The sequence below is a fragment of the Cygnus atratus genome, chromosome 17 (assembly GCF_013377495.2).
Source record: "Cygnus atratus isolate AKBS03 ecotype Queensland, Australia chromosome 17, CAtr_DNAZoo_HiC_assembly, whole genome shotgun sequence".
Classification (NCBI taxonomy): domain Eukaryota; kingdom Metazoa; phylum Chordata; class Aves; order Anseriformes; family Anatidae; genus Cygnus; species Cygnus atratus.
In genome coordinates, this window is record NC_066378.1 from 5,917,588 (window position 1) to 5,938,278 (window position 20,691).

The window sequence follows — 20,691 nt, forward strand, 5'->3', positions numbered from 1 at the left end:
CCTGGCGGCCCGTTGCCATGGCAACGGCACGGCCTGATCCTAACCCCCCACCCCTCAGCCCGCGGCCTACCCGGGGCGTCCCCCGAGCGCCGTGCCCCGAGCCGGGGCCGGGAAGGGCCGTGCCGCCTCGCCGCCGTCCTCCCGGCTGCCCCGACCGCAGGGGGCTCCGGCTGGGGGCTCCTTGGTGCCCTGCAGGCCCAGCGCCGCGGCGGACGCCCTCTTCTGGTGCCGCCACTTGGCCCGGCGGTTCTTAAACCAGACCTGGAAGTGTAAAACAAGAAGTGAACGCCCGCTGCGATCAATGCGATTCCCCACATAAACTTTCCCCCACAATAAATGTAATACAGAGTGTAATCAGCCCTCCCCGAGTGATGGCATACATAAGGGATACGGGCTCATGAGCGGGGCAGGAGCGGGACCGGGCACGTCCATGTTTGTACAGGTGGTTCAGTGACAGGGTGCGTTCATGGCACCAGAAGCCAGAATAAATAACCCAGCCGAGCAGTTTTATACTCTTCCATTACTTGCCGAACCTAAACTGTGTTTTGTCAAATACCCAAGAAAGGTTTCACACTGAAGCCCTGCGTCTGCAGCTCCCAAAAAAGACAGCACAATGCCTCAGTCTGTGTTCCCCTGGGGTGACAGCAAGCAGAGGCACAATGCTCCTCCTGGCACCTCACGGGGCTGCAGGACCTCACCTCTACCCTCTCCTCCTTCAGGTGGATGCGGTTCGCCAGGTGCTCTCTGGTGATGACGTCCGGGTACTGGTTCTGGTGGAAAAGTGTTTCCAGGGCCTGCAGCTGGTCCTCGGTGAATATGGTGCGATGGCGGCGTGTCCGGCGCTGGATCTGCTGGAAAGCCTGCAGCTCGCTCGGGCTGCCCTGGGGACTCCTGCAGGTTCTGGCTGCCGAGTGAAGCAGCCGCATGGGCCAGGGGAACCTGGCATCTGCAAGGAGAGGGACAGTCAGCGCCATGGGGACAAGGGGATAAAACACAGCCCTGGCTCAAGGCAGGTCAGGCACAGACTGCATCCACACCTGTGAGGTGGAAGGAGCACAGCCGGCCAGCTGGCACGGATGAAAAGCTGCATAATCATGATGCAAGTGTGAGAAGGGCTTAGGGCATCACTCAGGGAAAAGTGTGCAGGCAGGGAGCACTGGTGGTGCTTTCCTTGTTTACTTGCCAATTACACAGTGGCCAGATCCAGAAAATGGCCAGAAACTTATAGAGCAGATAGAAGTTGTGACTCCATCATGACATGGGGGATTTCTGAACTTTCAGGATACTTTTGAACCACATGCCTGAGGTTTTCTACTTTTTTTTTTTTCCAGATGCAGCAGTTTTACTAGATGTAACCAAAAATATCTTTCCCTTAAAGGACAAGTGAGGTTTCCAAGAGTGGGTTGTGTCATGAAGCTCAGGCACAGCTCTGTGTACTGGCAGCATGACCATGGGGCCCCACACTCCCTGAAGAACTTCCACCCCTGGAAGGATCAGCCTCTCTGTGTGCTTTACAATAAAGCAGCCATACCTGGTGATAAATAGCACCTGTTGTTTTTAAAACCCTGGCAACATTGCAGGTAAGGTGCCTGCTCTCACCAGCCACACTGAAAATGGATCCAGCAGTCTGAGGAAGCCAAGCTAGAGCTGTGGCAGGCCACGTAGTGCCACATCATCACACAATGCCCAGCATTTCCCCTCTACCCAGTGTCAGCACCAGCCCCTCCACAAGCCACGTGCAGCGCATCAACCCCAACCACTCACCCAGCCAACTCGGAGAGTGCTGCAGGGGCCGGGCACTCGTGTGGGAGCAGCAGCAGCAGTTGCAACCCGCACCTTCCAGCTCTTCCTCCTCCTCCTCCTCTTCCTGCAGGTTGCTGGCTGTGATGGCCTCCAGCTGGCGCAGTCCCTTGGGCGTGCGGTCCAAGATGCCCCGCAGGCAGAGCGGGACCAGGACCTGGGAGCTCCTCTCTGCCGGGCTGGAGAGGATGTTCTCGATGCTGAACGAGCACTGCAGACCTTTCCTGCCTGAGCCGGTGTCTGGTGCTGGCTCTGCAGACATCCTCGGCCAGGAGCAGCGGCCGTGGGAACAGGAGCTCACGCTGAGCCGGGTCTGCTCTCTGTGCACTGACTTTGGAGTGGGGTCTTGCAAGGACAAAAGGCAGCTTACATAGCCTTCAAAGCAGACCAGTGAGGCTATCCGGAATCGCTGCTTTGTCCCGGAATTTCAAGTGACTGTCATTCTTGCAGCAGTTTTTATTTTATACACACGTGTGCTTCTTCTCCCTCTAACCTAACTGCTTTATGGCTGAAGCCACCCTAAATATATATGGAGAGATATAATCCTTTTGGAAAGAAAACCGTAAACCCCCTTGTGAATAAAATAAATTCTAACTAATCTTGGTGGCTTTGTGAAGAGTTAGTGTGGATCTAAGATTTAGCTAATCCCACAAAAATGACTCCAGAAGGAAATCTGATTTCTCCATCTCCGGTGTAGATTTGATGCGGTCATGATCTCCATTGTGCCGGAGCCTCCAATTCAGGGCAGGGGGAGGACAGCCGTTCCCAGCCCAGAAATGGACCGAAGGATTAACTCCTTAAAAGAAGCAAATTATCCCTTTCTCTGGCCAAATGAAAGCTTTCCCATCAAAAGAGAGCTGTCATATCATACAATATGAGAGAGAATAGAGTTCAGCTTAATAAAAAGTCATTTTTAATGATAGCATGGCCTTGGCTGCACCAGAACTCTCTGCAAAAGTTGATTTATTTTCTGCTGAGAGCAGAGAAATTGTATTTTCCCTCCTTCTCCTTTCCCCCACCTCCATTGCCCTAATCAGAGTAATAATACTAATGCTTTACATATATCTAACACGCTCTTTGTCAGGATTCAAATCCCTTAATAAATTAGATACGTGGCAGCTCACGGCAGCTCGGTGGCATACAGCCACCTCCATACAGCTGCCTGTGAGGGGACAGGCAGGCTGTGTACCTGCTCAGCATTTGGAGGTGATGGAAGGGAAGGGCACTGTCTCTTCACGCACGTAGGTGGCCCTGCCACAGCTTTTGGGGAAATGTGGCCATGATACCACAGCTGACATTGCAGAATACCAAGGGCAAGCCCAAAACAGCCAGAGCCAGGCTGGCCAAGGTCAAGTGCTTACAGAAATAGATTGGCCAAGCAGGATGTGCGAAATGTCATCTGGGGCATCCCTCTTACTGAAAACCTTCCTGAGGGTCAGGCCAGACACAGCTAAATACTTCTAAAACCTGGTGGCCCAGAATTTAACCACTGGTTTTATGACTGTAGTGGGACAACCAGGCTTCTGCAAACTATGTTGGTTCAGTTACCAACTTCTGCCAGAAACGGGACCTCTGGGGAGGTGATATCCAAGAGTGGTCTGGGACTCATCACAGATGAGGTTCTCGTGCTGGGCCTTGTAAGAAAAACCAGCCAGGACTGGTGGGCATTAGCCTAGTCTGAGACACTTCAGCATTAGAAATGTCCTGTTTCTTACAAGGGCTCAGTCTCAGGCACAGCATTTTTGTCAGAGCTGCCACAGCGTAGATCACGGGGGAAAGAAGGGGCTTTGTAACCACGAACAGCATATTCTCTATGGAGGTGGAACAGCACCTGTAGAGGTGGAACAGCACCTCTAATTAAACTGGTGGTGATGACAAAGTGCTTGGGCTCATGACTAAAATAAGTAGCTGGAGCTAAAACAGGGAACCTGTGGTTGAGCTCAGGTTGCTTTGGAAAGTTTAAACCTGAGTTTTCTTGCCCTCAGTGCTGCTTAAGCCAAGAGCTAGCGAGGCTTTGGGAACTCAGTGGGGGAGCACTCCTGCTCAGTATTTCTTGGTAGGGGAGGTAAGGCACCAGTCACACTCATGGTACAATGAGGAGACATATGAGTGAGAGCTGTGAAACTCCTGCACATCAAATGTCCATGTGGCACCTCATGGAAATAGGAGCCTGTCCTCAGGTGGTCCCCATCTCTGGCCCCCTTCTTTTCTCTTTTTTTTGTCTTCCACCGCCAAGAAGGGATGCCAAATTGCTTTTCTACCCTCAAATCTCTTTAAAAATCTCGCTTAAAATGGTATTTTTCTCCCATCCCCCTATTTTGCTTCTCCTTCAGCTGGCGCAGGGGATGGCATGAAGACGGGTCCTGCTCCCCACACCATGCCACTGCAGGGCAGGCAAACGTGGCCTGGGCAGGTGCAGGATGCGACCCGTCCTGCTCTCAGCTGTGATAATCATACGGCCGAAGCAGATTAATTCTCATTCCCCACCCTGCACAAAGGACATCTTTCCCTGGCCTCCTCGGCCTGGCCCTGCCTTCCCACCACACATGCACTTAGCCTATTAGTATCTCCGCTGATTGCTTTCTTTCATTTCTCCTGTACCTTTCACTTCAGAAAATGGACTGGTAATACTTCTTTTATCAAAGAATTATGGGATTCAGGACCCAGATCTTACAAAGAGACTTTTGATAGCTGCTGGTAATCAAATCCCAATCGGCAGACACTTCTCTGCACCCTGTTACCAGAGAGGAATAAAGGAAAGGGATTACTGATGTTCTGTTTACTGAGCCTCTGAGAGATAGGATCGCTGGGCTATTTCGTATTAGAAAAGGGAAGGAAAATAAAACAAGAAAGAAAAAAAATGCAGACAAGGGAGGACAATATAGTTATAGATAAAAAGAAAAGAAACAGGCTCTTATCATTTTCTTATTGGTTAAGGAGATTCCAAAGCCATTATAGAGGATTAGCAAAAAGGTTAATCTGCTTTAGCCGTTTGCTTGTCAAAAGTGAATTTACAGGGGTTGAAAATCCTTCCTATGGCAAAACCTGAAAAATTCTCCTCTTCCTCTCTGACCCCTGCCTTCTGCAGGCAGCACAAGGGGAAATGGAACCAGAGCCTCAGGGACCCTGAAACATGGGAGCCCCTTCCCTTGCCTGGGTGCAGGCATCATGGGCACAGGGGCTCTGCTTGGGCAACGCATTCCCCACTTCTTCACTGCAGTCATGGAGTGACGAAGGAGTTGGTCTGCGGGCGCAAGCATCCTCCTGTGCCGCCCTGATTTACTGGGGTGAAATCCAGGGATGTTTCGCTGGTTTGTAATAGCAGCATTGAGGGCAAACCTGGCCCTGTGGCTGGCTTTGGACTTCCAGCTTAATGTCTAAAGCTGAGCAGAGCTGGCAAACATTGCTGAAAACTATGGTCTGTTGGTTTCCTAGAAGCCACATCTTGGCGTCCTCCAAGCCATGCTCTCCTGGGTGGCCAACACAGCCATCACTCTCCTTAGTGCCTCCGCAGAAAGCAGAGCAGGAAAAATCACTCCTGCAGGGTCAAAACCAGCAAAGAGCATCCTGGGGAAGCAAGCAGATGAGCTCACCCCGTTCCTTGTGAAGGAAACTTCCTTCGCTGGTGACAAGAGGGTGGCGTGGGGACCAGGTTAGATCTGGCATACATATCTACCGGTGATTTGGGAACCGTGGTGAGCAGGCAGGAGGCAAAATCTACGGATGATGTTAAACGACCTGCTTATACTCTGAGAACCTGCTTCCACTGACATGATATCCTCTGTCGGTCTGGTGCAGTGTGGTGCGATGGGAGAGGTGGCTGTGCCAAGCAGAGGCATTGGGCTTGGTGTGCGGGACACCTCAGTGCCTCCTCTGGCAGCACCTCAGCCTTGCCCAGCTCCTCTCCAGTCCTTCCAGGGCTTGCTCCTCCACCGACTATGGAAACGGCTCCAGATGTTGTTGTTTTAAGGCCGAAAACTTGCAGGCAGGTGAAGTGAGATCACGCTTACCCTTCTGTCTCACCTCTATTTTTAAAGCAAACACACTGCTTTTTGCATGATGAAGGCGTGGCTGTGGCTAAGGGACAGAGCAAGCGAGAAGGCGGATTTCAGCAGGAATCGCTCCAGGAAAGCCCAGGACTGGCAGCAGGGGTCTGGGAGCAGCCACAGCACCGGCCCCACTCAGCGCTCACCCACGGGGCAACCACAGGGCTGGCTCCTTGCGGACCTGGGGAAAAATAACAAAATAACAAACAAAACAAAACAAAACAAAACCCAAAGGGCAAGCCAAGCCACAAACAACCAAAAGGTAACAAACAAGAAGGCGACACCCAACAAAAAAACAAACCCAGCAGAGGAGAAGCACGGGACAAACACGACACCGAAGCGCCCGACTTGTGCCACCCCAAAGCTCCCAACCCCAAAGCTCCCAACCCCAAAGCTCCCACCCCAGCCCGGGGAAGCCGCGGGCCCCCAGGCGGGCGCTAGAGGGGGCTGCGGCGCGGCCGAGCGGGGCCTGCTCGGTGCCGGGGCCGCGCCATGGGGGCCGAGCGGGAGGCGCGGGCCTGCGCCGCCTTCTACGGGGCGCTGGGGCACGGCGGGCCGGGCCGGGCCGCGCTCTGCTGCCTGCGCAGCCTCCGGCTCTTCGCCGGGTAAGGGGCTTCGGGGGGACACGGGGGGACACGGGGAACCGGGGGGCTGCGGGGCCGGTTCGGGCAGCGGGGTTGGGCCGTGCAATGCGGAGTGCGCCGCTCCAAATCAAGGCCACCCCCACCAAACCCCCACCCCACAAGGAGACAGGGTACCCCCACCCCAACCTCCCACAGCATCAGGGCATCCCCACCCCAACCCCCCATCACATCAAGGTACCCCCACCACACCCCCCATGGAGCAGCCGTAACCCCCAGCAAGCTGGGGTGCCCCCCACGCTCCCCCCCGTTGCAGCCCAGCCCAAGTGGAGCCAGCCCGGGGCGCCCCAACTTGTCCCCGTACCGTCGCAGGAGCACCGCCAAGAGATGCCGGGACAAGCACCTGGAGGAGGCCCTGCTGCTGGCGCGGGCGCTGAGCGAGGAGCTGCGGGTGCTGGGCGAGGCGGAGGCACGGCCGCTGCTGCGCTGCGTGCTGGCTTTCCAGCTGGAGGCGAGCGGCAGCTCCAGCGCCTTCCACAAACTGGAGCAGGTCTGTAACGCAGCGCTGGGCAGAGAAGCGCCGGGCTGCAGATCCAGAGCAGCCAAAGCTGCCCTAAAAGCACGTCAAAGCTCGAGTTTCTCAGGGGTCCGTGTGGGTGGCTGACTGAGGGGTCTCTCTGCAGATCGTGACCCAGCTGGCGGTGGGCCAGGAGGCCCTGCTGTCCCGGGAGGTGGGCGCGCTGCTGACCGGCCTGGCGCCGCACGGAGAGGTGAGAGCACCCGGCACATGGGGTGGCGCTGGTGCTGTGACACCCCAGATTTGGGGGCATCACACATGGGGATCAGCTACAGGAGCATTTGGGGTGTGAGGCAGCTGGGCAGGGAGTGCCCGCAGCCAGGAATCAGCCGTACTCTGCAGCACATCCAGCCATGCTGACTCGGGGTTCAGCTCCAGAGCCTGCTGCTGGCTGGTCTCCTGCAGGGGAGGGACTGGAAGCTGTGGGGGAGCTTTGCTTGGAGACTTCTCCCCAAAACACCCACATGGTGTACCGCAGCTGCTGCCATTGTGCTGGGTGTGAAGGGTGCCTGTCCTTCTGTCCCCACAGGTGCTGTCTCCTGAGGACCTCCAGGCAGGTCAGTCTCTGCTCCTTGTCCCCAGGGGCTTCTTCCAGCCCCTGCGCCACGGTGCCAGGAGGGACAGGGACTGATGCTGTCCCCTCACCCGCAGTGTGCATGTTCATCGAGGAGAGCAGTCTGGGCCGGGACCACTGGCGGCAGAACCTGGCCCCGCTGCTGCAGCGCCTGGCCACCACCTTGTGCTGGGTGCTGCAGAGCCAGCCAGCACCAAGCAGCACCTGGGGCTACCTGGCTGTCAAGGTAAGAGCCATGTTGGGGGGAGAAGGAGTGGTCAGGGAAGTCAGGGCTTGCGCATTCTTCGGAGACAAGGGATGCTTGAGGCCATCCCTGCAGATCCACTCCCTTCTGGTCCTCCAGGCCTGCCTCCAGCTCTTCCAGGCGCTACCGAAGGATGTAGCCCCTCTGGCGTGGAATGCAGTGACAAAGAGTGAAACCCTGCAGAGCATCCTGGGGCTGCTACTGGAGGTGGTGGCAGGGAAGGTGTGTGTGAGCCTGGTGGCACTGGGGGACGGTGCTGTACCCCTATGGTTATTTCCCTGTACCTGCCCCTGAGGAGACACTACAGTGCCTGGGGATGCTCTGTAGTTGGCCACGTGTGTTACATGGGCATGGAGGCAGGGGTTGTGCTTGTTGTTTTTTTTTTTCGTGTGGTGTTTTGATCTGTGCCTTTCCCTCCCCTCACGAGCCCAGGCCCCGAACAAGGACACGCAGCTGCTGGCGGGCACTGCGCTGAGCATGCTGGTGAACACAGCCCTGCAGCCCCAGAGCGGGGCTAGCGCTGCACTGGCCCTCTTCCAGCTAACTGACCAAGGTGTGCTCATCCCTGAGCTGGGAACCACCTCACCAGGGGGGCAGCAGGGACAGGCGTGCTGGGCAAGAGGGGATGGAGGGGACAATGCCACTCACTGGCAGTCAAAGCCAGACTGCTGCTGTGTCCCCCTCCTGTGGTGCAGGAGCCCCATATGCCACGGTCACTCTGGGATGAGGCAGGCCAGCCAGGGCAGTTTGGTCGTGGATAAATAATTGGGTTTGGGTCTTTCTCCCAGTTAACACAGCCATTTCCAAGCAGGTGCGGGGGAGCTGAGGTTTGGGGAGCTGGTGGTAGAAAACCCCAGCATCTTGGATCCAGCCAGGCTGGAGAGGCTGGTGCTGAGCAGAGGCCTGCTGACCTGCTGCAAGGGGGACATCCTCAGCTGCCAGCTGGACAGCCTCACACAACAGGTAGGAGAGCTCGCACCCAGCACCCCGGGGTTCAGAGCGCCTCGCCTGGCTCTGCTTTGGCAGCCACCAGTGGGTGTTTGGGGTAAACCCCCTCCCGATGTAGCCAGCCCGCACCACCTCACACAGCCTGAACCTGGGGCTGATCTCCCAAACCAGCACAGAAAGCTCACACTGAGCTGTTGGAACAGCAGAGCAGTGCCGCAGTCTTCTGTCCTGTGACGGAGTTTTCTTAGCCCAAAAGCCTGCACCTACCCACTCGCTGATGGGCTGTGTTCTGCAGGCGTGCCTGCTGGTGGACGTGCTCTTCCCCACTGTGCATGCCCTGAACAAGGAGCAGAAGGACTGCCACTACTACTGCTTCCAAGGTAAAGGACGGTGACCCTGCCATGGCAGAAGACTGCTGCTAAGGCTGTTAACACCTGCTCCAGCCCACCAAATACAAACCTCCCTGGCTGCTGTACATCTGCGTGGGCTGGCGGGGAAGTGCTCCCCTTGTGCCTGGCTCCCCAGCCTGGGTGGGCTCTGGCACACATGGCAGCTGCATCAGTGTGTCTGCTTTTCTGCTTTCAGTCCTGGCGCTGTGGCTGCGGCGCCTGCAGGAGAACCTGCCTGAGCTCTGGCGCCTGCGGGGGGGCCGCATCCTGGCAGAGGACACCGAGCTGCTCCAGCAGCTCACCCAGCTCCTGTGGGACAACGCCGAGACCCCGGTAAGGCTGGAGCGTGCACCCCCAGCAGCACCATGACCAGAAACAGCCCTTTCCTCGACTAGCTCAGCTTGTCCTGCTGCACATACACAGCCCTGCCCTGTCCAGGCAGGGACAGGGGTACCCCCACTGCAGCAGGGCTCTGTCCCTGGGCATCGCCCTCCCCATGCAGCAGGGCAGCCCCAGCTGACCAAAGAGCCTGGGCCACATTTGCTGGCTCATCTCCTGCTGTCCCCACCTGGACGAAGCGATGCCCACCTGCTTAACCCATGGTTGCCAGCTAGTACTGAAAGTCCGTGGCCACAGGAAAGCAGAGTCTTCTAAAGCAGAAAGAAGGGGGGAATCACACTGACCTCTCTTGGTTGCTGTCCTTCCTCCCAGGTGGAAGGGGTGTCTGAGTTCATTCAGAGCTCCTTTCGACTGCTCCTGGAGATCTATGACCTTGAGTGCCAACACTTCAAGAACCAGGAGAGACCCCTCTACCAAGGGATGTTGCAGAGGGCGGTCTCAATGCCGTGGCAGATCAAGGCCAGATACGTGCCCCTGTGTGCCATCGTCCCCTACATGGGCAGCCAGCAGGTAGGGAAGGTGGAGGTCCCTGCTGTATGGAGCCTTTAGGCTGGCAGGGCAGGGTGTGGAGGTGGCAGACGAGACATCCCTCAGCACAGTCATCACCGGCCTTTCCCTCAGGTGCTGGACACATACCCGGACCTACCACAGCACCTCCTGAGCTGCTTGGCCACCAACCACCTGTGCCCTGTGGCCACCGAGCTCTACAGGGTGCTGGTGCGGCAGCAGCGCTCCGAGGGACCAGGGGGCACAGAGGAGGCCCTGGCTGAGCGGTGGGCACAGCGCTGGCTGCCCCTGCTGTGCCAGGCACTGCGCTCGCCCCTGCCCATCCTGCAGAGCAACGCTGCCAACCACCTCCTTGTCTGGACACTGCGGCAGCTCCCAGCCACCCATGCACTGCTGGCTGCCCAATTTGGTGGCCAGGATGCGGCCGCGCTCCGGGCCTGGGTGTCGCTGCTGCGGGCGCAGAAAAGCATCGCGAGGACCCTGCCCCTGCAGGGCAAGACGCTGGCACTGCTCCGCACCTGCCTGAGGGCCCGTGAGGAGGGCGTGCGGCTGGCGGCGCTGGGCCTCCTGTGCTGCAGCCCCAGCAGCGGGCAGGCCCTGTCGGGCACCGAGGAGCAGCTGCTGCGGGAGTTCCTGCCCCTCAACCTCACCGGGGACACCTCTGCCTTCCGGCAGCTGCTGCAGGCGGCCGTGAGGAAGGCGCTGGTGCGGCTGCGGGACAGCGCGCTGGCCCGGCTGCGAGGGAAGGCGCCTGTGGAGTGGGGCGAGGAAGCGGGGCAGCCGGACCAGGCTGTAGGTGAGGAGGCTGCTGCAGCACCTCTAAGTGACCCCCAGGGCTTTGCAGGCAGCTGCCACAGCACCGCATGCTCTCCCCGCAGGCTTTGTGGAGTGGCTGCTGCAGCTCAGCATCTCCTCACTGACCCCTGGGGCCAACTACCAGAGGAAGAAGACGGCTCTGCTCCTCCTGGCTGCCATTCTGGAGACCTGCACAGACACCTGGAGCCCCGAGAGGAAGAAGGGCCAGCCCCCGCGTGAGTAGGGGCAGCCTGTTCAGAGCATCCCTGCAGATATCGGGGCGCTCCAAGCCATCCCCATCCCATCCCACCACCCGCTGTCCCCGCAGGGACCATGGCTGCGCTGCTGAGCCACGCCAGGCAGAGCGGCTGCTGGGACTTCTTCTCTCGGCCCAAATTGCTGGCGCTGCTGAGCTGTTTGCAGGACAGCACCAACGAAGTGGGTGTCAACAGCCCCCTCTCCTGCCCTGCTCCTGCCACCCATGTCCCCACTCCCTGCCTCTTCTGCCTCGGCAGATCAGAGACCTGGCCTCGGAGCTGCTCGTCCGCTACTTCCCTGCGGCGTTCCCTTCCTCTCTCTCCCCGGCACTGCTCCAGCTGGCCCAGGACACCCTCAGCAGCCCCCGTGTGCAGGAGGCTGAGGCCGGAGCCGTGCTGATGAAGACGATCCTACAGAAGTATGAGCTCGGGGTGGGCAATGGCATGGCAGCCCCCTGGCAGTGCCAGGGTCTCCTCTGGGCTGACCACAGCCAGCAGTGGCTTGGGTTTGAGATAGCCTTGCAGTGGTGGAGCTGGGGAGGGATGGGGTCTGCACAGCACAAGTTGGGCAGAAAACTCTTGTACTCACAGCACCATCAGCATCTGCCTCTTCCTGCAGGTCAGACGGCAGCACCATGAAGATCCTGGCCCTGGAGATTGAAGCAGCCCAGACACCACCAAACCACAGCCTGTGCTTTGCCCAGCACCTCCTGCGGATGCTGCAGGCCCAGCACTCCGCGGCTCAGCAGGACCTGCTGCGGGCAGCAGCCATGGCACCAATGCACGGTTCGTGCCCGGGGTGCTGGAGGAGAGAGGCCGCAGCTCGGTGTGTGCCCTCCATCCACGCATCCCATTTTGGGGAGATATTTCAGCAGGGGAGCTGGGATGGTGCTGAGCAGTGCTGTAACATGGGTTGGGCATTTGTGCAGGTGTGATCGCAGCCCTGCGGAGGTGCCTGCTGCAGGTGCCGGAGGTGGCTGCCTCCATGCGGGCGGCAGAGTCGGCGCAGAGCTGGCAGGAGTTCCTCACCAGCCTTGTGACCACCGTGAGGGACATCACCTCCCTCCTGCTGGGTGCTCTGCAGAGCCCTGGTGCTGACGAGCAAGGTAAGCGGGTCCCAGGGGAAGCAGCCCTGGGAGCCACCCACTCCTTCATCACAGCAGCCTTGGTCCAGCCGCGAGCTCCAGAAGCTCCCACGAAAGCTCTGGCCCCAGCAGCCCTCCACACTGCAGGGGACACCCTTGCTTTGGGCTCGCTGCCCCTTCCTCACCCTGCTCGCTGCTTCTCCTCTTCGCAGCAGCCGCCCCATCGTTTGCAGACATGGGGAATGCGATCGGCTCCCTCATCACGCTGGGGAAGGGGCAGCAGGAGGAGGAGGACTCAGTCCTGCTGTCAGAGGAGCACAGCCTGATCCTGACCTGCTGCTGGGTGTCGGTGAAGGTAGGAGCACCTCCACGTGGCAGCACCCACTGCACAGCCTGACCGAGCAGCTTGGTTTGTCCCCGCCCTGGGGGCAGGCAGGGCAAGCACTGTCCTTACCTGGGGGCCGTTGCAGCCCCCCCGCTCCAAAAGGACCCTCCTCCCCTCCTGCCCTTTTGTAACCCAGCTGCTTTCCCAGTGCTGATGGACCCCAGCTGTGCGGGAGCTGGGCTGCCCCTGCTCGCAGCCGGGCTGCTCTGACAGCTGCCCGTCACAGCTCCTTTCCGACAGCTGCCCATCACAGCCTCTCCCCCAGAGCCTGCCTGTTGGCTGGCTGCAAAAAGGACATCTCTGCCACGCAGGGCTTGCAGCAGGCTGAGGAAACGCCGTGCTGCAGAGGCTGCGTGCTCAAAGTCAGCTCAGCAGTCGTGGGCTGAGCTGACAGCACCGTGAGCCCTGGCGCGACAGCAGCGCTTGCCAGGCACCCCTGCCACAGTGAATGTGGGGCAGGACAGCCGTGCGGGGCAGCACCACTGCCTTTCCTCTAACCTCTCACCTCTTTCCCAGGAAATTGGGCTGCTGCTGGGAGGCCTGGCTGAGCTGCTGCTGTTGCCAGTGCTGACCGCAGGAGTGGGGCCCCTCCTAACACTTGCCAGCTTACAGATGGCCGCGAGGGTCTTCCAGGAGATCCTGCTGAGGTGCCGGCACTGGGTAAGAGTGTGTCCCGCCTGGGGGGGGCTCAGCCCCTCTCCTGCCCCTCCAGACCCATCCATCAGCCCCGAGCAGAGGTTTCAGTGGGGCTGTGGGAGGGTGGGAGCACAGGGAGCCCTGACACCGCTCTGCCCTAGGGAGCAGTGGAGGGCTGCAGCATGGGCTTCACCAAGTTTTGTGCTGCTCTGCTGAACCACCCCAACACGGAGCTGCAGGCGATCCCACAGACCATGCTGGACCAGGTGCTGTGCTTGTTCTTCCCCATGTTCCCTCGTCCCCAGGGCTGTGTCTGTGTCCCTGCAGTCCTGGTGTTGGCTGCTGGTCCTCTCCCCTGCAGGGCAACTGCAGGCTCCAGCTTGCAGGTTTCCAGCGGGGTCTGGATGCATTTTGTTTCTCAGGGGTTAGAAGCACTGAGCGGACCCCGGAGCAGCTCGATAACGCGCCGTGCTGCCGGCTTCCCCATGCTCTTCCTGTGCATCGTCAGTGGGGAAAACCCAGCCCAGGCCCGGCCGCTCCTGACCCGCTGCATCCAGACCCTGCTGGCCTTGGCCTCCATGGCCCTGCCACAGGACTGGGACCAGACCCTCGACCTCCCGCAGGTAAGGGCAGCAGGCACCAAACCTCACTGTTACAGCTGGCTTGGGGACAGGGTGATCTGCAGGAGGCTCCCCAAAAGGATCTGTGTTGGGTACCCCACACAAGGCTGCATTAGCACAGAGACCTCAGGGTGAGCCAACGCCACAGCCTTGGCTGTGCTGCTCATCCCGGGAGCCCAGGAGCTGATGGCCTCTTGGCTCCCTGCTCTCTTCTGAGCATCTTTGGTTTGCATCCTGGTGCCCGGCACAGCACAGCTGAGCTCTGCATGCTCTCCACAGGTGTGTGCCCTGCACGTGCTGCAGACGCTGGTCCGTGGAGCAGGGCTGGGCAGCGCACTGCTGCGGCATGCCACGCCGATGGTGGCCCTGGCACTGCAGGGCCTGGGTTCGCCTTGCTGGGCCATGAGGAACGCAGCCATCCAGCTCTTCAGTGAGTACCTGAGCCTGTGCTGTGTGCCCTCTGTCCCTGCTAGCTAAAAGGGCAGTGCTGGGGGAACAGGGGCCGGATCTGCACCCCACAGCACAGTGGGGACATGCTGGTATCCAGCAAGTCCCAGTGCTGCATCTTGGCACAGCCCTTGAGGGATGTTTAATCAGCCCCCAGGGGTCCAGTGCTGAGGGCAGGCAGGGGGATGGGGCCTGACTCTGCTTTCTGCCCCATCCCCACAGGTGCTCTCACCAGCCGGCTGCTGGGCCAGAAGCGGAGCCGCACCGAGGGCTGCCCCGCGGAGGGGCTGAGCCTCCCCGCCTTCCTCGGGCAGCACCCGCAGCTGGGCGCCGTGCTGCTGGCCGAGCTGGGGGCAGCCACAACGGGGGGGCCCTGCCTGCACCCCGCACTCCACACCGTCCTCACACTCCTGGCCCAGCTGCAGCCTGGCCCCGATGGCCCTGACAGGTAGGACGGAGCGGACGGGGTGGCAGTGGGGATGCTCTGCCCCAGAGCGAGGGCTCGCCATGAGGGTGCATCGCCGCGCTGCGCCCTTTTTGCTTCACAGCCCCTCTGCTCGCTTCCTGGAGCCGCTGCTGGGGCTGGCGGCGAGCCCCATCTATGCTGTGCGAGCCATGGCTGCCAAGGCACTGGTGCCTGTCGTCCCACCGCCCCGGCGCCCGGCGCTCCTCCTGCGGCTGGCCCGGCAGCTCCCCGCGCCCGGAGGGGTCCGCTCGCACAACGCCCTGCACGGGCACCTGCTGCAGATGCAGGCGCTGCTGGCCCCCGCCCCAGGATCCGATGGGTGAGTGGCTCTGCACCATCCCTACAGCTCCAGCACCTTTTTGGCTGGACCGCTGCATTGAGGCATGCTTGTCCCCCCCGCAGGCTGCCGGCCGAGGTGCTGCGCCCTGTGGCTCTGCAGCTGGAGGCCCGGGGCTGGCTGCTCACCCCCGTCCAGCGCTGCCCGCTCGTCCGCGCTGCCTTCCTGCAGGTCCTCGCCCTCCTGCCCGCCTCCCTCAGCCCTGGCTTCGCACAGAGCATCCGAGAAGCCATCAGCACTGAGCTGGGCAGCCTCACGCTGGGGAAGGAGCCGCAGTGTGCTGAGCTGCAGGTACTGCTCCCTGCCGGGGACGTCACAGCTGTGCCCTTCTGTGAAGCTGGGGCATGGGAGTGGGGACCCATCCGGCTCTCTCCATGCCCACAAATATGCACCCCACTTGAGGCTGAGCGCTGGAAGTGGATCCTGGTTTCCCTGCAGGTGGGCTCAGCTGTCCTCCACCAAACCATGGCCCGCTTCACATGCAGCGAGGCCGCCCGGCTGGCCAACAGTGAGAGGATCGGCGCTGTTTGCTCACTTCTCCGGCAGCCAAATCCCGATGTCCAGCTTGCCATCCTCAGCTGGGTGATTGAAGGGGAGGGAGAAGAGTGCAAGGAGCTGGAGAAGGCTCTCCAGCTGACGCTGCTGGTAAGATGAGGCTCAAAAGTCGCAAAGTGGGGCACTGATGCACAGCACCACACAGATGGGTGCTCACTGGGTGGTCCCCGGTGCTCCTGTCCCCCGGTGCCATCTCTGGGAGGAGGCACAGGTCCAGAGCATGTTGCTCAGGCTGACGTGTAGCCTTTCTGATGGATTTGCAGATGACTGCATGGTCCCGTGCTCCCAGGGGCACTAACCGTGTACCTTCTTTCCCGTTGTTGACTAGGAGAACTTACAGTCTGTGCTGCGAGACAGAAGGAACAAAGAGTTCCTGAAATTGTACCTTGAGGCTTTGATGCATCTTTGCAGAAACCTCTCGTCTTGGTCCCCGGAAGCTTCCCCTAAGCTCCAGGGCTCCTCCTCAGCATGCGTGGAAATGCTGCTCCTCATGATGGAGACGGAGCATCCTGGACCAGACCTCCTCTTCCAGGCTCTGTGTGCCGCCAGCCTGCTGCTCACCCTTGGGTAGGTCTGTGCCATATCCAGGGCTGAATCTTCAAGGACATTTTTCTTAGCCCTTGGTGGAAACAGAGCCATGGCTCACGACTGCTTTGTGCCTGGATCCTGCAATCTCGAGGCAGTCGGCAGCCTTTGGTGCCCCCGATGGGGCTGGGAAGTGTGCTTGACCTCACTCCCCTGCCCTCTGACAGGTTTGGGGACGAGGACAGCCCTCTGGTGTGGCGGTGGTGCACGGCGCTGGAGGCGTGCAGCCAGTCGGTGTCAGCCGAGGTGCTGCGGCTGGCAGCCGCGCGCTCCCTGCAGACGGCGGGCATGGAAGTGCTGCAGCGGTCCCTGGGGGCTGCCCACCCCTGGCTCGTCCCTGTGGCGCTGCGGTAGGTCCTGAGCTGTGCTGGGTGGCCAGGCTCACGGGAATGCCACTGCCTGCAGGTGCTGTGCCTTCCCCGCAGCGTGGGCTGGTTGTGCAGGGACATTTATTTCCCTCCCTCCCCAGGGTGATAAACGTGGGCATTCACCTCCTGCAAGATGAGGAGCAAGAAGTCCGGCATGAGGCCTCAGCTTTTGCCAGCCTCGTGCAGCACAGTGCAGGGGAGCCAGGTGGAGATGGCTGCATCTTTGTGCAGGGCAACGTGGGGCTGCTGGGCCTCCTGCAGCTCCTCCCGCGGGAGTTCGGGCATCACCCAGAGACCTTCAGCTCTCTGCTGCAGCACCTGCCCGTCCTCGACCTCAGGGGCATCGTGGAGGAGCTGGAGGCCAACAAGTGAGTGCACAGATGAAAGGCCAAAAGGGTGGTGGGCAGAGCCACCCCGAGGGTCAGGGAGAGGCAGCGTGGGTGCCTGAGCATTGGGGAGCATTAGGTAGCCCCCAAGGCTTCCCTTGTGTCTCGGCTTCCCTCCCAGAGCCCCCAGCCTGTACAAGGAGGATGAACCCAATGTTTTTGCGGAGCCGGCCATCCTGGCACAGCAGCTGCTCCCCTTCCTGCTGCAGCTCCTGGAGAAGGTGCCTGATGCCAGTCTGCTCCGTGCCTCAACACTGCACTGGCTGGAGGCCGCAGGCCCTGGAGTCCTGCGGGGCCTGCAGTACTGCAAGCACCTTTGGAGCCAAGGTACGGCAGGGCTGGGGAGTGTTGAGATGTCCTCGGTATAGGAAACCCGGTGTCCTCAGCCCCAGTGCCACCCTGCCTGGTGGAGCCTGGCTGTGCTCACCATGCCTTTACCTGTTCCCTCCGCAGAGGCCGTCGCACGCTGGTGGATGAAGGCTCTGGGCTGTGCCAAGCTGCGGGCGGCCCTGGTCGTGCTGCTGGTGAGGGCCAGGCTGGTGGCCCACGCGCTGCGAGTGCTGGGCGAGAGCCACGGGGCCATGCTGGGGCTGGGCTGCGGCGCCCAGGAGCTGGAGCAGGAGCTGGTGCTGGTGCAGGGGCTGCTGGCACAGCACGGGCTGGCCCCCGCACCCAGCCAGGGCGACGTACCGAGGGAGCTGGAATCGCCGCCTGGGAACGACTGATGGCTCCAGACACGGAGTGGCGTCACACTGAGCTTCTGGCTGTCACTGCTGTGTCCCTGCGTTTTTTGGGTGCTCGCTGCAGCCAGGCAGCAGGTTTGGTGGTGGAACTTGGGGAACCCCACGCGCCATGCGGGATGTGCTCACTTTGGATGCAGCAGCACGTGCCCGTGGTGGGAGCGAGCAGGTCTTTGCTCTTTGGTTCACACGGGATGGTGGTAGCTCTGCATCCCGGTGGCACCAGCACAGCATCACCTCGCCGTGCCTGCGCCCTGCAGCATTCCCTGCCCCCGGGTCCGGCAGGGAGGACAGGACACACACCCCGGTCCCCTGCTGGGACATCCACCGCCTGTTGTCAACCAGGCTTTTAGCTCTTTTTTTGGGTGCCTTTTATCCCAAATAAAGAAGCCCGAAACCACCCCGGTGTCAAAGCCTTTCCGTGGCCCTATTCGGGGGAGACCAAGGCGGGATCCGGGATGGGGCTGGGGATCACCGGAGGGCAGCAGCCACCGGGGGAAGAGCGGCGGGGAGCCGCGGGTGCGGCCCGAGGACGGAGCGGAGGTGCCGGTGCCGGTGCCCAGCCCCGCGACCCCCGGGGGCAGTGCGCAGCGGGGGCGGCCCCGGGCTCTGCGGGGCTCCCGCTGCCGCCGCTCCGCCCCGGTACCGGCCCCGCCCCGGCGCGGAACAGGATGCGGCCACATCCGCTTCCCGCGGCGCTCGGCGCGGCCCCGGAGGAAGGTGAGCGGCGGGGGCGGCCGGGGGCGGCCCCGGGCACGGCCACGGCCGCGGCTCCGGCCGGGTGACTGGGCGGCCCCGCTGGGTGCCCCCCGGCGGCTGCCGGCAGCGGGGGGGCCGGGGTCGGGGTCAGCGCGGCCCCCCCGAGCCCCCCGCAGCCCCCCGAGCCGCCCCCTTCTCGGCCGCCGCGGGGGCAGCATGAGCGCGGCCAAGCCCAAGCGCATCAAGTTCTCCGAGGAGGAGAAATTCCTCATCCTGGAGGAGTTCAGCCTGCGCAAGGACATCCTGATCCCCAAGAGCGGCCGCTACAAGAACACGCTGGACCGGCAGCGGGCCTGGGAGGAGATCGCGGCCGCCGTCAACTCGCTGAGCCCCCTGGTGCAGCGCACCCCCGACGAGATCCGCAAGAAGTGGCACAACATGGTCATCGACGCCCGCAAGGAGCTGGCCATGGAGAAGCACCCGCTGCTCCGCCAGAGGCCCCAGGAGAAGCTGTTCCACAACATCTTTGCCCTCTTCAACAAGCCCAGCCCGCAGCTGCCGGACCCGCTGCTCTCGGGGTCGTCCTTCAGGGTGACGGCGGCCGGGGTCCCGCCGGGGCCGCCCGCGCCCCTCTGCGTGGCCGGGGGGATGCTGGAGGTCGCCCCGGACTTGCTGCTGCACGGCCAGAGCGGTGCCGCTGCCCCAGCCCGCAGGATGCTCGGCGCCGTGGGCACCCCCGGCCCCGCTCCCGATGGCTTCCTCAGCGCCCCCGGCGCAGAGCCCGACTCCAAGGAGAGCTTGCTGCCGGCAGGCCCGCAGCCCAGCGTGGAGAAGAGACTGCTGCCCCCCGGCATGGCAGCCCCCGGTCCTGCCTCGCCGCAGGGCACGGCGCCGGTGCTGCCGTCCAGCTCCCCCGACCCCCCCCGGATCAAGTGCCCACTGAGCCCGGCGCTGGCGTGGCCGTGCCTCGGCGTGACGGCGAGCCCAGCAGTGCAGAGCGGGGACAGCCCCGGCCCCCCGCCCTCCCAGGAGAACGGTGAGGTGCCCATCTTTCTGCCTAACCTTCTGCCTCTTCCCCCGTGCCCACCCGGTCCTACACGGGGTCAGCCAGCCCCATGCTGAGGCTCCCGGCCCCGTTTCTGAAGCCGCTGCGATGCTCGGCCCCAGCCCCATCAGGGTGAGCTCCCCAAACTCACCTGAACTGCAGGGCTGTTCTGCAGCCAGGCTGGCTGCCAGCTCAGGTGGCTGTGCTGGTGAGTGATGCTGCAGCTGTTTGTTGGGGTCTCCTCCTCTGCCATGGCCAATCTGTCCAAAATCTGCCTTTTCCCAAGAGAGGGGCCCAGTCTCTCCCCCTGCCAGTGCCACGTCTGTGCAGACACAGGGGTCACATCCTGCCCTGCTCCCCCCCGGACCCGTCACTGCAGCATGCAGAGGTAGCTTGGGACAGGCTGAATCCTGCAGGTTTGAGCTTTTGGAGGCCCACGGTGGCTGCATACAGCACCCCTGACCTGTCCCCAGCCCACGGCTGTGTCTCCATCCCCACTGCAGACAGCCCAGCTCACCTCAGCGATGGAAAGGGCACTGCAGGAAGGAGAGAAAGCACAGGAGGCGGCGATTGCTCTGGCTCTGCATCCCTCTCCTGCTCTAACTCCTTCCTTTGCTCTGTGCAGGCAGCTCGACGGCACCGGCCGAGCCCCTGCTGGGGCCGCAGGGCTGCAGCCACACAGCCCGGGAGGTGTCGGAGAAGCAGAGCCGGCTGCACACGGAGATCCTGGAGCTGCAGAAGGAGACCCTGCAGCTGCAGAAGGAGAAGATCCTGCTGGAGAAGGAGAAGCTCCTCTTGGAAATCATCAAACTCCGCAGGGAGCTGGGCACGTGAGGGTGCTGTGGGCACTGGGGCGGTGCGGGGCAGCTGCCCCCACAGTGGGGACGGGGACGGGGACAAGCTGCTCATCCGGCAATGGGCACTGGGATACCTTTAGCCCCTGCCTGCTACGGGGTGGGGATGGTTCCTCTGGGAGCAATGTCCCACGGCCACGATCCGCCAGCCCGTTCTTCCGGGGGATACGGGACATTTCGGTGCACCCCGGGCGTTGGCATGGGGCCCACCGGTCCCTGCAGACACCTGTGGCTGAATAAAGGTGAGCTCTGCGGGATGAGCACCCGGTGCCGTGTGTAGGGCAGGGATGTGGTGGGGGTCCTGCAGGTAGGGGGACGGGAAGGGGAACGGCTGCAGGCCGGCACGTGGCGGGCGGTGAGTGTGGG

At 61.5% G+C, this 20,691-nt stretch overlaps 3 protein-coding genes across 4 annotated transcripts; 2 read left to right on the forward strand and 1 right to left on the reverse strand.

Moving 5' to 3' along the window:
• Window positions 1-66: 66 nt before the first annotated feature.
• GSC2 (goosecoid homeobox 2) lies at window positions 67-6,905 on the reverse strand. The gene is made up of 4 exons (XM_035556531.2): window positions 6,792-6,905; window positions 1,765-6,027; window positions 699-946; window positions 67-261 (listed from the first exon to the last, which is right to left on the reverse strand). Exons 2-4 carry the CDS (start codon window positions 2,060-2,062, stop codon window positions 67-69), a joined length of 741 nt encoding a protein of 246 aa, XP_035412424.1. The 5' UTR covers window positions 2,063-6,027; window positions 6,792-6,905.
• On the forward strand, window positions 6,339-18,125 carry LOC118252831 (thyroid adenoma-associated protein homolog). The gene is made up of 31 exons (XM_035556530.2): window positions 6,339-6,451; window positions 6,800-6,977; window positions 7,111-7,197; window positions 7,534-7,561; window positions 7,656-7,804; window positions 7,922-8,044; window positions 8,255-8,375; window positions 8,634-8,785; window positions 9,066-9,150; window positions 9,356-9,492; window positions 9,871-10,068; window positions 10,180-10,861; window positions 10,944-11,096; window positions 11,189-11,298; window positions 11,376-11,536; window positions 11,737-11,903; window positions 12,047-12,223; window positions 12,415-12,557; window positions 13,104-13,247; window positions 13,385-13,489; window positions 13,646-13,846; window positions 14,123-14,273; window positions 14,513-14,738; window positions 14,839-15,075; window positions 15,159-15,384; window positions 15,532-15,738; window positions 15,977-16,215; window positions 16,401-16,583; window positions 16,703-16,969; window positions 17,109-17,314; window positions 17,441-18,125. Exons 1-31 carry the CDS (start codon window positions 6,339-6,341, stop codon window positions 17,710-17,712), a joined length of 5,628 nt encoding a protein of 1,875 aa, XP_035412423.1. The 3' UTR covers window positions 17,713-18,125.
• Window positions 18,126-18,604: 479 nt separating this feature from the next.
• Window positions 18,605-20,585, forward strand: LOC118252952 (uncharacterized). 2 transcript variants are annotated; one of them, XM_050714194.1, is made up of 2 exons: window positions 18,605-19,467; window positions 20,097-20,585. In XM_050714194.1, the coding sequence occupies exons 1-2, from the start codon at window positions 18,643-18,645 to the stop codon at window positions 20,406-20,408; spliced, it is 1,137 nt and encodes a 378-aa protein (XP_050570151.1). In that variant the 5' UTR covers window positions 18,605-18,642; the 3' UTR covers window positions 20,409-20,585. The 2 variants fall into 2 exon arrangements, with proteins under 2 accessions (XP_050570151.1, XP_035412704.1); XM_035556811.1 differs by having other exon boundaries at window positions 18,605-19,462.
• The last annotated feature ends 106 nt before the right edge of the window (window positions 20,586-20,691 follow it).

Coding starts and splice junctions, on each gene's coding strand:
- GSC2 (XM_035556531.2), bottom strand. CDS start 2,062: ATGTCTGCAGAGCCAGCACCAGACACCGGCTCAGGCAGGAAAGGTCTG. Junction 947..1,764: donor GCACTCTCCGAGTTGGCTGG/GTGAGTGGTTGG, acceptor CTCTCCTTGCAG/ATGCCAGGTTCCCCTGGCCC. Junction 262..698: donor TGAAGGAGGAGAGGGTAGAG/GTGAGGTCCTGC, acceptor TTACACTTCCAG/GTCTGGTTTAAGAACCGCCG.
- LOC118252831 (XM_035556530.2), top strand. CDS start 6,339: ATGGGGGCCGAGCGGGAGGCGCGGGCCTGCGCCGCCTTCTACGGGGCG. Junction 13,490..13,645: donor CACAGACCATGCTGGACCAG/GTGCTGTGCTTG, acceptor TTTGTTTCTCAG/GGGTTAGAAGCACTGAGCGG. Junction 15,385..15,531: donor CGCAGTGTGCTGAGCTGCAG/GTACTGCTCCCT, acceptor GTTTCCCTGCAG/GTGGGCTCAGCTGTCCTCCA.
- LOC118252952 (XM_050714194.1), top strand. CDS start 18,643: ATGAGCGCGGCCAAGCCCAAGCGCATCAAGTTCTCCGAGGAGGAGAAA. Junction 19,468..20,096: donor CCTCCCAGGAGAACGGTGAG/GTGCCCATCTTT, acceptor TGCTCTGTGCAG/GCAGCTCGACGGCACCGGCC.